Here is an 18,227-nt window from a genome sequence, read left to right on the forward strand (position 1 = left end):
TCGACAACTATAAGTCGACTTTTAGAGACGTCTTTAAGTCATACATTTGAAGACAACTATAAGTCGACTATAGTTAGCCATCCTACAGACATTCTATGCAGTTGTAAAGGAAGGAATATTGAAATTGGGAAAATATGTTATAACATTTTTTACTTGTTTGATTCGTTTTATTTAAAAAAAAAAAGAAAATTGTTATAATATGTAAAGCAAATATAAATGTGTATATCTGTGTATATGTATTGTGCGCATTTGTTTAACTTTGTGTGTGTATATGTATATCACAATAACTTAATGTATATAAAATTATCTCGCATAATATTACTATTGTATACAGATGCATTTGTTAAGAAAAATAATAATAAAAATAATAATAAAAACTTTTAACTATATTATATTAATGGACATCACATAAGAAAAAAAATCTTTATTTCTCACCTCTCGTTAAATATCCTGTATACATGTATAGATTCTAAATTTATACAATGTCAATGTAAAATGTTCTTTCTATATAAATTATAGAACTTAGCTAACTTTTTAAGAAATGGATCCTTTGTTGTAGATGCTGCAAAGATAAAATATTCTTTTTTATTTTGCATTCTGCAACTCGAATCTCTAGTGGATAAAGAATGTCACTTTGTTTTACTCAAGATATTGAGGGATAATTTGTTTATCTTGATTGCTGGTACATTCCTTGTGTTCTTTTCTGCAATTAGAATGCACAAATTGAAAGTGATATTATTAAAAAAACAATTGAATCAATCATTTAAAAAATAATTCAACTTAAATAAAAAAAAAATTAATTGAGCGTCAAAATCAAAATGTTAATATCTATAACAATATTTAATTAATATCAATTTTTAATTAATTTTAGTGCTGCAGTTGTAAAAACTAAACATCTTTAATTCTCTAAAAGTGAGAGTTGTTGACGTATGTTGTTTTCCAAATGAACAAATTAATTTTTGTTTTGAAGACAAAGCTCACTTGTAGTAAATATGTTCAGTTGTAGCTTCTTTTCTCCGTCACGTAAAGTTCTTTATGACTCTGCCAGTTTTCGTGCCACTCAACCTCGACACCGACATAAATACCATGGATTGGAAATGCTTTGGCAGAGAAATCTCGATACACATATCTCCAGTGTTTTTAACTGCTTCGGCACCACTGATCTCAAAACTAAAATATTCGCAATTGATCGTTTAAATATTCGGATTTATATCTAATTGATATGGTTTTACAAAAAAATACATACTATAGTCCTACTTCGTCTGTCCCTCAACAACGGCTCACAATGGCAATCGCCGCATATGACCGGTATGGCTGCACACGCTCCGATGGATAATAAAAAATAGCGGAGAGTATAAGAGAATTTTGTATGTCCGAACGGCTGCAGCTAATAGTCTTTATTCAATAAGCACAAGACCCTTCTTCTTTTTCTTTTATTGAATTGGCACCCGTCCCCAGTAACTAGTAGGGCAGGGACGATTTGGCCATTAACCAGAGTAATTTTTCGGGTAACAGAAAGGTATAAGTGATGGGATGAGACAAGGTCCGTGGATTGGCGTTGGAGGGGAAGGAAGGTCGTTGCATAGCCGCCATTTTCGAGACAGCGAGTCAGTGTTAGTGTATGTACGTAGATAGTAAGGTACTACAGCTATTAGTTGTGTGAGTGAGCGAGTGTGCAGTAAAAGTATGGCCGCCGCCATTTTCGTTCCACATCGTTGAAGTGGATGCAACGACCTTCCTTCCCCTCCAACGCCAATCCACGGACCTTGGGATGAGAGATGCAACAAGTAGACGGTAATTATGATGATAGAAAAGAGTTGGTGATGGCGGAGGAACCGGAGCTTTGGGAGCACGGGCGCGCACTCCAAATAGCTGCGGAGCCACTTAAAGTGAGCATTGAGCGCCCTCCCCTTGAATCGCGTCGGAGACGTGAACTCGTGCTTGTGCACGAGGCGGGAGGGTTCAAATGTTGAGTTCACACGACTTGAAATATGAAAGTATGAGGCGACATAGTTTAGTAGTAGGGTAGCCAAGGATAGAAAAGATGTTGATTTGGAATGAAGGATATTTATCTTTAAGGTATTGTCTGAGATTAGATGATTTCGGAATGGTAATAGGACAATAAAAAATGATATGGTTGGCGTCCTGCCGACCTTCCCCACAGGGGCAATTCGGTGAGTCTGACATGTTTTTTCTGAATAAGCTGTATTTTAAGTTGTAGTGGTTGCTTCTGAGTCGGTTGATTATTACTATTTCTTCTCTGTCAAGAGGTTTGCGATGAAACCAAGGGCGCTTATAAAGAGTATGTTGGTATAAAGAAGCATGTTGGGTGCCGTTAACTTGTGCCGCTTCTTCCAGATAAGCTCTGAATTTGTTGGTAGTGTTACAGTTGATCTCGGCAAAATAGTCCGCGTATGGAATGCGAAACGGGGGAATGAATCCTTGACGGGACGCAATTTTGGCAGCTTGATCTGCGTTTTCGTTTCCTGGAATTCCTTTATGTGCCGGGACCCAGCATAGTGTCAGGTTGAAGTTTAATTTATCTAGAAGAAAGAGCTTATGTTTAAGTCTGTATATAATGTGGTTGTCGGCCTTGTGATTGTATTGCGAGATAGCTTGAAGCACGCTTAGTGAGTCGGTGAAAATGACGGAATTGATCCAGTGAAGTTCTTCGATAATTCCTATGGCTTCAAGCAGCACCCAAGCTTCGGCAGAGAAGATGGATGTTTCTGCAGGAAGTTTATGCATTATGGCTTTATTTAGACTAGGGATGTATACGCTGGCTCCGACGGCCAGAGAGAGTTCAGATTTTGAGCCATCCGTGTAAAGGTGAGTGTGTTCTTTGAAGAGTTTATCAGCTAAGTGCCGGAAACATTGGTTGACAAGGTCCTGAGAGGCATCTTTATCCAACTTCGTGAGAGAAATGTTGATTTGTGGGGAGAATGAGTAGGCAGAATAAGGGTATTGGAATTTCGGAGGAATAGTGCTACGAAATATTTTTATTAAGTCTCCTAAAGCTTGGATGTAAATTCCAAAAATTGGGAATTTTTTAATGAGATTAATTTTATCCTGTGGTGACACCACCAGATCCCTGAGAGATTTAAGGTAAGAAGTGGCAGGATTACTTTTATTGGCAAGGGCTTTGTAAATGTATTTAGAGGAAATATGAGAGATTCTGACTTCTAATGGGGGTTCTTTGGATTCGTATAGCATTATGTTGATAGGAGTGGAAATTCTATAGCCGAGGGCAATTCTGATGCATCTATAAATAAGTCTTTTAAGTTTCAAAAAATTTGATGAGTTGTTGCGAAATTGAAAGATCTGACCTCCATATTCAATAGAGCTTCTGAAGATGGCTCGAAAGATTTGCAGGAGTAGACGGGGATGAGCCCCCCACCAAACGCCGGAGAGAGATGAGATAATGTCCGCTAGTTTCCTGCCCTTATGAATTAGATATTTCAAGTGTGTGTCTCCTTTGAGTTTATCGTCAAACCAGATGCCCAAGAAACGGGCACTAGTAACTCTGGGAACTAGGGTGCCATTTATGAAGATATCCGAAGGACCTTGCATATTTTGTGAAGAGGAGCGCTTCCGGGAGAAAATCAGAAGTTGAGATTTGGCGGGAGACAAGGTCAAGCCTCTATTTTTAAGAAAATTGGAAACTCGATCCAAGTTGTGCTGAAGGGAGCCAAGCGCGCTGCTGATGTTTTCAGCGGATACAAACAGTGCGATATCATCTGCGTACTGCAAAATCTGGCCTTCTTTGGTTAAGTGTTTGCCGATGTGCCTGAGGTATATGTTGAAAAGGGTAGGACTTAATGTGGATCCCTGGGGGGTACCTTTGCGTGTAAGAAATGGGCCTTTGAGTTCCCCGTCTGTAATAAAGAAGAGTTTTCTTTCCATAATAAGGTTGGCAATAAATTTACAAAAATTAGGGGGCAGTCCCATGTCCACTAGATCTTGAATTAATATATAAGGAACAACGTTATCAAATGCACCCTCAATGTCTAGAAACACGCAAGCAATAATTTCCCCCCTAATGAAAGCAGAATGTACGAAACTAGAGAGAGAGACGAGATTGTCAACACAGGATCTGTTTGATCTGAAGCCAGTCTGAAAATCAGGAACGAAACAGTCACCCTCCACAATCCATCTGAGTCGGTAGTAAAATATCTTTTCCAGAATTTTAAGGAAGCCTGACAAGAGTGAAATAGGTCTTACGCCTCCTTGAGGCTTAGGGATTAAAACTATCAATGAATGAGACCAACTTTCTGGGAAGGAACCCTCCAATACAATAGCGTTGTAGAGATCCGCCAGAGTGGAAAGGAAGGAGTCCGGAAGAGCTTTGATCATGTTGTATGAAAATTGGTCAAGACCCGGAGCGGAATGAGACTTTATGTTTTGTAACACAAAAACGATGTCTAAGGAAGAAATCTCAGAGTTCAGCAGTTTATACCTTTCGGTGTGATTTTCGTCTGAATTAGTATTAGGCTGATGTTTTGTAAAATAAGAGGATATAGTGCGAAGTGCTTGGAGGTCGAGTAAGCACGAGGGTGGGCATAGTTTGTTAATACATTCCAGCTGTGAGTTGGCCACTGCCGACGAGTCTTGTTGATGTAAAGATTGAGCAAGATTGTGTTTTTTAAAAAGTTTTATCAGTGACCAGAGTTCTGCCGAAGGGGTCTTAGAGTTGAAAGATTTACAGAGGTTTTTCCAGCTGTTTCTTTTTTGTTTCTTAAGAATTTTGGAGCACGATCTTTTGGTCTGAATAAAAAGTCTGTAATTATCAAATGTAGGAAAGCGTTTGTATATGGCAGTGGCCTCTCTTCTAGAATCAACAGCTTTCTGGCAATCAACATTCCACCAAGGAGGGGCACCTTTAGAAAGTTTAGATGTGGCGGATTTAGGAAATCTTCGATGCTCTGGGATAAAATTGAATATTAGATTCGTGATGTGTGTAATAAAGCTGTCATATTTTTCACAAGCGTTGGCACCGGAGAGGTTCTCATAGGAGACTGGGTTGTTAAGACAGAGGGCTCCAAAGGCGTTCAATTGATCGCGAGAGAGAGACCATTTATAGATGAATTTTTTCTGCTTTGATAACGTGCCGTTAATTTGGGTAATTACCGGAAAATGATCACTACCCCAAGAGTCACTCAAGGTCTTGGAAAGGCACAAGGAGGCCAATTTATGAGAGGAGAGGGAAAGATCAATGGTCGAATCTCTGCAACCGGAAGGGAGTAGAAGGGTAGGATTTTTATCATTAAGTATGACATAATTGTGTTGATCAATGGCCTTAGCCAACAATTTGCCTGGACCATCGTCATATGAGTTGTTCCAATAGGAGTGATGACAGTTGAAATCGCCCACTAGTAGTGCTAGTTGAAATTTATCCTGAAGTTCTAGTATCTTGTTAAATACTGAGAAAGGTGTACGTCTACCAGGATGGCGATACAAATTGACAATAAGGCATTGGATGTTGTTGAGGTTAATTTTAATACCAAGAATTTCAATAGAAGGATCCGCGATATGTTCGAGATTGACGATGGAATATGAGATGTCTTTGCGCACGAGTGTGCACAATCCGCGTTTGTTATGAGTGTCAATGTCTTTTCTTATGATTTGGAAACCTTTCAAATGGAAGGAATTGTTTTCATATAAAATGGATTCTTGGATGCAAATGATTTCATAATTACAAGCTACAGTTTGTAAAGTGGGAATTTTACTGCGGAGGCCTTGGCAGTTCCATTGTAATATGTTAAATGTTTTATTTGAGGAATTGCGAGAGTTATTTTTGTGAGAAGAGAGGGAGGAGGAGTTGGAATTCATAATATTGTTGAATTAAGGATAATCAGGGGTGTATAAGAGTGGATGGTTAATAATATGAGTAAATAGAATTTAAATTAAGAAAAGTTGCTAAATTTAAGAGGAAAGATTAGTGTTAACAAGTTTAGGAAGGGTTAAATTAGGTGATGTGTGGCCTGGGCTATTCCTGTTCGATTGGGAAATTGGCAAACTTTCCAAATATTGATTTGAGGGGTCATCAGTATTAGAAGTATCGGTGTCATTAAATTTGCAGTTAAAAAGGTTTTTTATTAAGCAAATAATATTATTCGTGTTGATGTGAGCAGACAGAAAGTTGAGTGAGGCATCAATAATTGCTGTAAAATCTTTTTTGAGTAATAAAGGTAAGAGATCATTTATAAAAAATTTGCTTAGATTATCCATGAAGTTATTACGGTTAACAGAGTTATCTGATGAGTCTACAGAGTTAAAAGGGCTTTTACGAGAGGAGGTCGGATTAGTGTTATGTTGTTCGAACATGACACCATTCCTAGAAGGAAAAGAGGAACGACCATTTGGATAAAGGAGGAATTCTTTGTGAAAATCTGTTTGTTGCCTGGTCTGGGCAGGACCGCGAGGTAGCGAAGGGCCACCGCGGCCTTGGTTATAGCCATTATTGCTTGTAGGAAGATGAGAAGGAGCGTATTCATTGGAATTCGAGCGAGTGTGTTTTTGGTTAGATACTATATTTGCATAAGAGTCCGAGGAAGAATGTCGTGACGACTCGAAGAGGCCATAGGAATTTACATTATTTAAGGCTTCATATTTGTTGTTGCTATAGAAAGACGACGGGAGTGCGTCAATGTGAGAATGACTGTAGGAATTTTCGGATTGCTTGTTGTTTAGGCGAGGAAAGTTTTTATAGTCCGCTCTAGGGTCGCTAGGGAGATCCGAGGAGCGAGAGAAGGTAACACTGGTCGGAGTGTTAGAACGAATAATTTTTCTCGCCTCAAATAGAGGGATGTTTTCGGTTGCTGCTAGAGAGAGGATTTGTTTGTGTCTGAAGAAAATAGGACAGTCGGGAGAGGTGGCAACGTGGTTGCCTTTGCAATTTATACAAGTCGGGGGTTTGTCTGCCATGGGACAGTACTCTTCTTCTTTGTGTTTGTTAGAGCCGCAGTTTGGACACCTTTCGGATCCCCTGCAAACAGGTTTGATATGCCCGACTCTGTAGCAATTGTAACAAGTGCGGGGATTGGGGATGAAGGGATTAACCTCTTGTCTAGTTTTGAAAATGTAAACAAATTTAGGAAGGATTTGGCCCTTGAATTTGACAGTAATTAGAGAAGAAGGAACAAGTTTGGTGGTGCCATCAACAGTGGCTCTTTTTTACAATCTTTTGACTTCGATGATTTGTGATGGATGAGCTTCAATAGACTTAGTGATAGCTTCTACACTAATACTGGGTGGAATGTTTCTAATGATGCCTGTGCGCATGGTGCGGAAAGTGGGAATAAAAGCGCGTAAGCCATGTGCGTTTAATGTCTGAGATGAGACTAAGTTGTTAGCGGAACAGGCTGAACTAAATTCCACCATAACCTTACCTCTGCCTATATTTTTTATTTCAAGTATATCTTTAGATATGATATTGGAAATAATGCAGCTAATGTGGAGAGGGTGCGTGGATTCTAACTTGGAATTATCAGTACTGTAGACATATACCGTATAAGGAGGGTTGTCTTTGTGAGAATATTTGTAAGGGGAAGAGCTAGAGCCATCCGAAGAGGGAGAGGGGTTGCGGTTGGAATTTTCGTCATTGTTAGCCAGCGTGGGTGTAGGCGATTGAGTATGATTCAGAGTTGAACTGGAATGTGCGCTGTTTGTAGACGAGCTGTTTTTCTTGACTGAGTCTGTTTTGGTCTTGTTGGATTTGCTCACCTTAGTAATTTGGGGCTGTGCCGGCAAGTCCTCTGAAGTTCTTTTACGGATATTTTTGGACGGTTCGATTTCCATTGGAACATTGGTGTACTCTGAGGCAGTGTTTATTGTATTATTACCGATGTTTGATACGGTATGTCCTTGGTTAACATGGTCGTCAAGGTTCTTGTTAGCAATGGATGAAATAACGTCTTGAGATGAAGGGGTGTTCGCCTGAAATTGTTTTGTGTTGTCAAATGTTTCAGAGTTGAGGTTATTGTTGCTATTCAATGTAGATTCAAAATCATTAAATTGGTCGGCCGGAACGCCAAACTTGGAAGGTGTGAGAATGGAAGGGCTAGGAGGGAGGAGGGGAAAGGAAGAAGGGTCGGGGGGACGAACAGGTACCTCAGGGTGCAAACGGCGGGCGTCGCCGTTATATGCACCCGTACCGCCGCCCCCTGCCAAAGAGGCAGGGGGATTATTATTCATTGTTACTTGTGTTCAGATGTAACCTCGAGATCACTATACGCAGACAAATAAACGGCTCAGAAAACTGAGTAGCCACAGAAGACTCGAAGAAGATCGAAAATGCTCGCACAACAACTATAGGCTTGTTTTCTATTCCTGCACTAGACTGCACTGGAACGTTCCTTCTTGCTTTCGCTAACTTTGAAACATCTATCTATTTCATTTTAAGTGTACACTTATTTAGAGAGTTCAGGAACAGTAAACAAACGGTATGTCGCAGAGGAACACGTCCGCTCAACACGAGCCACCATGATCGAATCAAGCACAAGACCCGACAGACGGGTAGGATTACAACAACGCGGATTGACTCTTGCAAGAAACTTGATGACTCTCGCTTGGCGCTACATGCAGCAGCGGTGACAGCGGTGCTCGCTCACTACAGTGGCGCTCAGTCGAGTCGATTTCAAAATGTCTTTTTCTAGACGTCTTAAAGTCAACTTTTGAAAGACGTCTGCAGACGTCTATGCAAAGTCGACTTGCAGTCAACTCTGAAAGCCTGACTTAGAAAAGTCGACTCTAACGCTCAGTAGAGTCCCTAGAAGTAGAGAGTCTGGACATCTCGGGGTTCCACGTGATTGGATACACGTGATTGGATACACGTGATTGTGCACCTAAAATGGCAGCACCAATACGGATCCCTGTTTAATCCTCTTTAGCCAATGCGATAACAGCATACAACACGTTCAAGTGCACACAACGATAAACATACACACACATAAAGCTCACGTACATACACTGACATAATCATCACCGACATTTTAGGAACAGATGTCCAGACTCTCTACTTCTAGGGATTCTAACGCTCAGCTGCCGCACACACGCGAGCTACACAAAGCGCGCACGTACGTGTTTCGCGGCAGCGCGGCGGTGGTCGGGATGCCGGCAGAAAGTAGTGGGGAGCGTTTCGATACCGCATCTTCCTCGCTCGATGCTGGATCGAGAGAGAAGACACGGAATCGCGGCGCTCGAGAAACTGACAGAAATGGTATCCCTTGCATCTATACGACTGGTATACGGGATACCATGGTTCGTCGCGAGCTGTTGTAATTTTTAATTGCATAAAGAAATTTACTCGGATACGAATATTTGTTTGAAAAATAATGTAAATAGAATTACGATTTTTAATAATAAATTAAAATTATGTTATCACGGCAATACAGCACTTACACGAAGAAATAAATTTTCTTCATCTAAGCAAATTATGTCAGTTTAAGATCATAAATTCTTTCAAAAAGATTTTATATTGTTGCTTATATATGAAACAATGAATTGTTGAATTGACATTTAATTTTTTTCTGTACAGTAATAAATTAAAATTATGTCATCACGGCAATATATTTTAGCTTCAATTTGTGGGACTATTACTTTACATAGAGACCTAATTTTAATTAATTAATGAATGTAAATCTCTTTACTTACTTATTAAAATAATCTGTATTAGAAAATAATTTTAATTCGATTAATTTATAGATATGTTAACATTATCGGGTAAGCCAATTTACTTTGTAATTGAGGTAAAACAATACTCGGAGAAGTGACAGACTTCTTTATATTTTGACGTTACAAATTACTGTACAAAATTTAAGAAAAATCAAACGTTCATTCGGTTCCTCTTTCAGAGTATTGTTTTACGTCAATTACAAAGTAAACTGACTTGCCCGATAATGTTAACATATCTATAAATTAATCAAATAGTTAACTTAACAATTCATTGTTTCATATATAAGCAACAATATAAAATCTTTTTATAAGAATTTATGATCTTAAACAGACATAATTTGCTTAGATGAAGAAAATTTTTCTCTTCGTGTAAGTGCTGTATTGCCATGATGACATAATTTTAATTTATTATTAAAAGTCGTAATTCTATTTACATTATTTTTCAAACGAATATTTGTATCCGAGTAAATTTCTTTATGCAATTAAAAATTACAACAGCGCGCGACGAACCGCGGTATCCCGTATACCGGCCGTATAGGCACAAGGGACAGCATTTATGTCAGTTTCTCAAGCGCGTCGATTCCGTGTCTTCCCTCTCGATACAGCGTCGAACGAGGAAGATGCGGTATCGAAACGCCCCCCATTACTTTCTGCCGGCACCCCGACCTCCGCCGCGCTGCCATGAAACTCGTATGTGCACGCCTCGTATAGCTCGCGTGTGTGCGGCAGCCGAGCGTCAACGCGGAGAGACACCATTTAAGCTGCGAATTCATGCAGCGATAAATCGCTGGCGACTTGGAAGAAGTGGGGGAAAAGTAACGCCAGCGTCAAGTATCTATCGCTTTTCTCCCAGTACATATTCATGTGGCGACAAATCGCTAGCGACTAAAAATACAATAAATATAAAAAAAAGTATTAAAAAAGTATAAAATAAAATAAGTATTATTTTTATTAAAAATAATACTTATTAATCTGTAATTATTAACTAATAATTTACTGAATTGATTGCAAAAGGCGTAATAGGCGTTTAGTGTCAATAGGCGCAATCAATTCAGTAAATTATTAGTTAATAATTACAGAGTAATAAGTATTATTTTTAATAGAAATTGAAAAGTGAAGAAAAATGAAAGTGACAATACGTTCAAATAAGGTGTATTCTGCTGAATGCGCAAATATTTTGGGAACAGCAGTAGCAAGAGCAATTAAAAAGCGACGAATAGTGACAACTGCTATAATGTTGGAATTGCAAAAAACACAAGAGAAACGGCATTACAAAAAGAAGCAGTATTGGGTAGCTCCATACTTAAAAGACCGTCAGGATCATAGCTTTTTTCATGTATCCGTTCCTAAACTAGTATTTGAAGATTCCATACTGCTCACGATTGTGTCGACTTGTCGCTGAAGTTCAACCAAGTTGAACTTCTGACGATTTGTCGACGGATTCGGCACAAGTATGTGTAGAAGGGGAAAGTCACCAGCGATTTATCGCTGTATGAATTCGCACCTTTACGCCGGTGCGTGTACAGTCGTGTTCATTATAGGCTGTGTTCCGTTTTTACTGGCAGTACTGAAAATTTATAGTTCATGTCACCTATACTATACATTTTCAGTACTGGCAGTTAATATCGGAACACAGCCATAGTTGCGACACTTTTTCTTCGATGGTTTTTGGAATGTAGTTTTGCTCATCGAGCGGCGAACGTAATTGACTGGATCCACAAGTAAGAACCAATCATGTCCTCAGCTCTCGTTATAGTTGCGCGTTCGGAAACGCATCTAAGAAAAAGTGTCGCAACTATAATGAACACGACTGTACAGTCGCCTGCATTTATGGCTGTGTTCCGTTTTTACTGGCAGTGCAGTAAATGTGACGTCATGACAGTACACTGTCACAACTGTTCCAATATTACTGCATTACTGCCAGCACTGCTATAGCATCGTATTTCGGAACAGCATAGTAGCCATATTGCACTGTAGCTACCTCACCTTGGAAGCTGCAGTAGTCACAGTGGCAATATGGCTACCATTCATGACGTCATTGATGTTACTAGATGCTGTCGCAGTGCGCTGCGTACCAATAACGGAACGGATTTTTCACCACTGCCAGTACTGGCAGTTATATCGGAACACAGCCATAGTTGCGACACTTTTTCTTCAATGGTTTTTGGAATGTAGCCTTGCTCATCGAGCGGCGAACGTAATTGGTTAGATCCATAAGTAAGAACCAATCACGTTTTCAGCTCTCATTATAATTGCGCGTTCAGAAAAACATCAATAAAAAAGTATCGCAACTATAATGCAGGTGACTGTATTGGGACTATTGAACCGGACGAACGGACTGTACCAGTCCGTCTCAATTCTCGATTGTCTCATCTCACTCGTTTCACTCGTTTGGCAGTCTAGCCGTTCTCCAGTTCGATCAGCTCGGTCGGTTCCAGTCGAATCACCATTTATTTTCTCACACTACCTTAGATATTGTATACATCAAGCGTTTATTTTTCTCTATCGTTCTACTAACAATAAACACTTTCCGAGAAAAATGGTAAGTTTTTGTTATATTACATATATTGATTTAAAAATAATTAAGTATAGATGAAATCTTGTCATACGTAAGTAGAATTTATCTGTAGTTTCACCTTTATTTGACCTTTATGTTATGAAATCTATGTGTATGTTAATTCACTTGGCAATGATTCTCGCTCGCGTATTCAATGTTTTAATACAAATTTAATAATTTTTGTTTGGAGAACTAAATTATATATTATATAAAAATAATTAGTTTTAATATAAATAAGCACATTTGTGTATATGTATACACACACACACACACACACACACACACACACACACACACACACACACACACACACATCCAAGATATTAAAATTTTTTTAACACTTTGATATAACAAGTCTTGAGAATAACAAGTCTACAAGTAACTGATAGAATATGGGTGTGCTAACGATTAATATTGCAGTTTAAATACAATATAAACTACTGTAACAGGAAAAACTATTAATATTATACAGCAATGATTGAAATGTAATATAATTATTCAGGAGTAATTTTTCCTACTTTTTGTATTTTATATGAGACGGAACCTATAAGTGTCGTGGTTACTGGTGCTGCTGGACAAATTGCCTATTCTCTGCTATACCAGATTGCAGCTGGTACAGTTTTTGGTCCACAACAACCTATTAATCTTCGATTATTAGATATTCCACCTATGATGAGTGTATTGGATGGCGTAATTATGGAATTGCAAGATTTAGCACTTCCTCTTTTACGAGGTGAGCATTGAGAGAACTCATATATTTTAAAACTGCTTTTAAATACTTGATAGAATATGATTTTATGAGTATAAGATATTTGTTACATATGCCTGCACGAATTATATAGTAATTGTAAATATTAATTATGAGGAAGTCAATGTCAAGTTTCAATATGTATTTTAATGTTTGTGTTTACATTTTAATTATTTTTAAATGAAATAACCAATTTTCTATAAAATGCAAGATAAATTGTTAAGAAAATACATATTTTTTGATAAATTTATGTCAATAATATAAATTTCAAGTGCAATGTATAACATAATACTTGTTGTAGATATTTTTGTATTGTAACTTACATTTACTTTAGTGGCTTGTAAGTACAGATGCAAATAATTTAATTTTATTTTAATTTTTTAGAGGTTTTGCCAACGGCAGAACCAGCCAAGGCCTTTAATAACGTAGCGGCTGCCTTCTTGGTTGGCGCAATGCCAAGAAAAGAAGGAATGGAACGTAAAGATCTTTTGGCTGCAAATGTTGAAATCTTTAAGGTACAAGGCGAAGCACTGGATAATTATGCTCGTAAGGATGTCAAGGTGTTAGTTGTAGGTAATCCTGCCAACACTAACGCGCTTATCTGTTCACATTACGCACCATCTATTCCAAAAGAAAATTTTACAGCGATGACTAGATTGGATCAAAATAGAGCACAGGCAGCATTAGCCGCACGATTAAATGTGCAGGTAATACATACGATTCCTTACTTTACCATTGAAATTTATATCTTTTCTTTATTTGACATTTTCTAATATTGTAATTGCAATATAATACTTAATCTGTTATAACATTATACATATCTGCTATGTGCCATAGAATATATATTGTAATTATATAATATTTCTATTTTATAATATTGTTGATACGTTGATACAGGTTGATAAAGTAAAGAATGTCATTATTTGGGGTAATCACAGTTCTACACAATATCCTGATGCAGCGCATGCGACTGTAACGCTTTCATCCGGCGTAAAAGCAGTACCATCTGAGATAAATGATGACGAATGGTTGAATCATACCTTTGTAGAAACAATTCAAAAACGCGGCGCCGCCGTAATAGCTGCTAGAAAAATGTCCTCCGCTATGTCCGCTGCTAAAGCCGCTGGTGATCATATGAGAGATTGGTGGTTTGGAACCAAGTCTGGAGAGTGGGTTAGCATGGGTGTTGTATCGGATGGAAGTTATGGAATTCCGAAAGATATTGTATTTTCCTTTCCTGTCATTATCAAGGACAAGCAGTATGAAATAGTGAAAGTAAGTTATCTCATATAAAGTTAATCTTGACTTTAAGTATGCCATATACAAATGTCTCGATTATAATTTAGGCATCCCATATTTCACTTTTTTATATGTAAATTTTTTTCATAATTCTAAGATACCTTTTATTCTAATGCAGCAATTTAATTTGTATTTTTGTACAAGTAACAACACAACAATATTGACAATTTTTTATATGATTATCCAACATTAAAATGATTAAAAATCAACATGGTTTAATAATTTTATCACAATTTTATAGAAAAATAGAAAAAATTTTTTAGAAATCTATCTTGTAATCTTGTAATTTTCAGAATCTTCCAATTAACCATTTTGCAAAGTTAAAGCTGGAAATTACATCTAAGGAATTAGAGGAAGAACGCACTGAGGCAAACAACGTACTGAAAAAGTGACTAGTAACATCAGTGCCAAACAATGAGATGCAAAAGAAATTGGTGTTGGCAAAATTGTAAAATATATAATTATGCTGCACTCATACATAATACATGCATACGTACATACAAAAATATAAGCATGCAAAAATATAAATATACGTGTATATATACATATGTACATAGATATACATACATGTATACATAAGGAATAATGCTCATGCATCATCATATATATGAATATATATGTATACACACCATATATTTCATACATATATATAAGGTACAAGAAAAAAGAAATATAAAAATGACGCATACAATGATTGCATTTAGCGCAATAACGATAAACATTAGTTATTTACACATCTTGTTGGATTTTTTTACTCAAATTTTGGAACACTATAATGTGTAACTCAATGTAAATATATACTATATGTAATTAGATGAAACTTTGATTAAAAGATACAAAATAAAGCATTAATACATAATTATTAATAAAATATAAATGCTATATAACTTGTTATAGATATTATGTGCAAATTATTGTTGTATACAAGATGCATGATGTATCACGAATAATACACACACACACACACACACACACACATATATATATATTTTTTTCATATATATATATATATATATATATATATAAACTTTATATAAACTTGTAACAAAGGTATATATCGGGAAATATATTATACTTTACAGCACTTTTTTTGTTTTTATTCGTCTCCATGAGAATAATTTATGTTACAATAATGAGATAATTTTTTATCAATACCATATTACTCAATCTTTTCTTACATTTATATTATCTTTATATCTTATTTACTAAAAACTATTACAACTATATATATCTCGAATTTTTTTCTATTGTAATTGCGCGCGTGAGCATTTAGTGTATTATTATACAAGGATGTAGTTTATCCGATTCTGGTAACGCTCGCAACGTAATATCGCAACTTGTTTTTCTTCATTTCACATTTAAAGAGATATTCTTACGTTTCGAATATTTAGAAGTTAATACACAAATATACATTTAAGGAGCAGATATTTGAAAGCTATAATGGTCTAGATACTATACGGAACATTTTTAATATCGTTAACGAAATATTATTTTATGAATATCAATGTCAATTTCGATTTACATAAATTCTTTGTATAAATATTTCTAATACAGTAATCTGTTTACGTAACATGTGTATAACCGTGTCTCTCGATAAACACATTCTCGTAATAAAGAAAATAGAAATTCTTCCAAAATTGGATTTTGGCTTTTTGTTTTCCCACGAAAATAGCAAATGTATTTAAAACATTTCTCTAGACATTTGATGAAAAAATAGCCTTCAAATTTGACCAATTTTATAATAGTTTATGCAATTAAATATTTCAAAACACGTCATTTCTAGACGTTTTTGAAATATTGCAATAATTACATAATATACGCACATATAAACTACGCGCGCGCGCGCGCTGTGTGTGTGTGTGTGTGTGTGTGTGTGTGTGTGTGCGCGCGCGCGCGCGCACGTGCATGTATTCGAACAAATTATTTATGACTTGCAATGTATAAGAAAACAATATATCTCATAAATTGCTAATTTAATATATAACAAAGTGCCATATGTTTGCAGAAAAATCTGAGATTAATCATAGCTTAGAAATCGTAGATTCAACGACTAATATCTGTAATAAAATAAAATAAAAGGATAATTCCTAATTCACGCCAAAATAATTACATTAAATATAAATATGTTTATCATACATGTATTTCTTTTTGTCTTAACTATTTAATACATTGGGTTGATTCATAAATAAGTTCTGCTGCAGATATCAACAGTTACCAGATACCTATTTTTACTTTTTTGAGGGGGGGATTTCAAGTTACTAAATGTATCTGATAATTTTTATTTGATAGAAAAGGGTTCCTCAGTCTCGGATCAGTACATATACTACGACTGTTCGTTTACACGTCCCCTTTACCTTAATCGAGCATATAATATTTTTAGTTTTAACTACCAACATAAAATGTATATACATAAACGCTAGTTAAATCCGATTTTAATATCTATTATTATTCTTTCATACTTGTTCATAAAAAATTGCAGACTTATAAATCTCGTTTTAAAGAAACGTGTAAACACAGAGAGTTGTTATGTTTGCATTATCAACTTAAAAATATGAAAAATATAGGCGAGTTTTTTTAATTCATCAAAATCGATCAATTGCATTATTGTGTAAATGCTGCTTTTACAGAGCAAAGTTGTATTTACGCATAATGCGATTGATCAATCGATGAATTGAAAAATTTAAATGGGTAACGTATATTTAACTCGATTTACTTAAAAGTTACAACTATAAATGTTATTAAACTCGATTAACGATGACATGTAAACGTAATCCATAACTATGCACATCATAAAATCATCTGATAAAATGATAAAAATAAACTTTTAAAGCGGAAGATTTGCAAGTACATATATGCTACATAATGTTTCGAAAATTCAAATAATAAAGTTAAAAACAATGCTGTTGTAATGATTCAAAAAATGTATAATACGTCTAGTGAAAATGTCATAACAGATCAAGCAGTGCGAACAACAGTCAAGTTTCTCTTGGGAGTTATTACTTTGAAGGATGAATCATCAAGTGATCCCGAGATTATTATTCTGATTTTAATGACGCTTTAAAATTACTCGATTAAAATTCAGATTACATAATAAGAAAATTAACAGATGCTAAACATATCGCAATCCATTGCGTTATTTAGAAAAATTTGAAAAAAAGCAAATTACTTACGAATCAATCCAATATATGTATATACGAAATATTACAAAGTCCAAGAAAACCAATGTGATTTTTAAGAAAGCTTCAAGTATTGGATGATAAATTTATTGATTTATACTAATGACAGATTTACTGAAATAGTAAAAAACATTTTTTTACATGGTTAAAAAAAGAAAAAGGATAGAAAAAAGAACAAAAGTATGCGGAATCACTTTTTATGTAAATTAAAAAATAAAATACAGAGGTGAAACGAAAAGCCAAAGGAACATATTTGACATTATAAATGTATGCAAGGGAATTTTCTGTCTCAAGTTATTAAGTTGCTGTCAGTTTATACTAATTCATGTACCAGAAAAATAAAATAATCAAATTACAATAAAGGCCGTAAACTCTCTTACATACATACATACATACATACATACATACATACGTACGTACGTACGTACGTACGTACGTACGTACGTACATACATACATACATACATACATACATACATACATACATACATACATACATACATACATACATACATACATACATACATACATACATACATACATACGTACGTACGTACATACGTGTGTATGTGTATGTGTGTGTGTGTGTGTGTAGATACACACTCACACGCGCGAGCGCGCGCGCACACACACAGACACACACACATATACACATACAGGGTGTCCCAGACCAATGTATACAGATTATCACGATGAGGTAGAAGGAATCGAGATACATTAAAAAGTCTAATTTACCATTTTGCGATATTTACAATAATTTTCGAGTAATAAAATAT

At 36.0% G+C, this 18,227-nt stretch overlaps 2 protein-coding genes and 1 long non-coding RNA gene across 5 annotated transcripts; 2 read left to right on the plus strand and 1 right to left on the minus strand.

Moving 5' to 3' along the window:
* The first annotated feature begins 253 nt into the window (after positions 1–253).
* On the plus strand, positions 254–7,729 carry LOC120359202. Its single transcript, XR_005576036.1, has 3 exons — positions 254–265; positions 1,818–1,820; positions 7,459–7,729. It is a non-coding gene; the product is annotated as an uncharacterized LOC120359202 (long non-coding RNA).
* Positions 982–8,497, minus strand: LOC105206733 (basic-leucine zipper transcription factor A-like). Of its 2 annotated transcripts, XR_005576035.1 has the most exons (3): positions 7,723–8,497; positions 1,247–1,461; positions 982–1,170 (listed from the first exon to the last, which is right to left on the minus strand). XR_005576035.1 is itself a non-coding variant. In XM_039455958.1 (2 exons), the coding sequence occupies exons 1-2, from the start codon at positions 8,191–8,193 to the stop codon at positions 2,535–2,537; spliced, it is 480 nt and encodes a 159-aa protein (XP_039311892.1). In that variant the 5' UTR covers positions 8,194–8,497; the 3' UTR covers positions 1,665–2,534. The 2 variants fall into 2 exon arrangements, 1 of the variants encoding a protein (XP_039311892.1); XM_039455958.1 differs by lacking the exons at positions 982–1,170; positions 1,247–1,461 and adding an exon at positions 1,665–2,543.
* A 3,507-nt stretch (positions 8,498–12,004) lies between these two features.
* Positions 12,005–15,239, plus strand: LOC105204759 (malate dehydrogenase, cytoplasmic). 2 transcript variants are annotated; one of them, XM_026141637.2, is made up of 5 exons: positions 12,005–12,214; positions 12,764–12,962; positions 13,362–13,684; positions 13,875–14,252; positions 14,570–15,239. In XM_026141637.2, exons 1-5 carry the CDS (start codon positions 12,212–12,214, stop codon positions 14,666–14,668), a joined length of 1,002 nt encoding a protein of 333 aa, XP_025997422.1. In that variant the 5' UTR covers positions 12,005–12,211; the 3' UTR covers positions 14,669–15,239. The 2 variants fall into 2 exon arrangements, with proteins under 2 accessions (XP_025997422.1, XP_025997423.1); XM_026141638.2 differs by having other exon boundaries at positions 12,006–12,214; positions 12,767–12,962.
* The last annotated feature ends 2,988 nt before the right edge of the window (positions 15,240–18,227 follow it).

The sequence above is a fragment of the Solenopsis invicta genome, chromosome 12 (genome assembly GCF_016802725.1).
Source record: "Solenopsis invicta isolate M01_SB chromosome 12, UNIL_Sinv_3.0, whole genome shotgun sequence".
Classification (NCBI taxonomy): domain Eukaryota; kingdom Metazoa; phylum Arthropoda; class Insecta; order Hymenoptera; family Formicidae; genus Solenopsis; species Solenopsis invicta.

Excerpts from the sequence above, each read along its gene's own strand:
- LOC105206733 (XM_039455958.1), bottom strand. The coding sequence starts at position 8,193 with ATGAATAATAATCCCCCTGCCTCTTTGGCAGGGGGCGGCGGTACGGGT.
- LOC105204759 (XM_026141637.2), top strand. Across the intron at positions 13,685-13,874 it reads CCGCACGATTAAATGTGCAG|GTTGATAAAGTAAAGAATGT; the intron begins GTAATACATACG and ends ACGTTGATACAG. Across the intron at positions 14,253-14,569 it reads AGCAGTATGAAATAGTGAAA|AATCTTCCAATTAACCATTT; the intron begins GTAAGTTATCTC and ends TGTAATTTTCAG.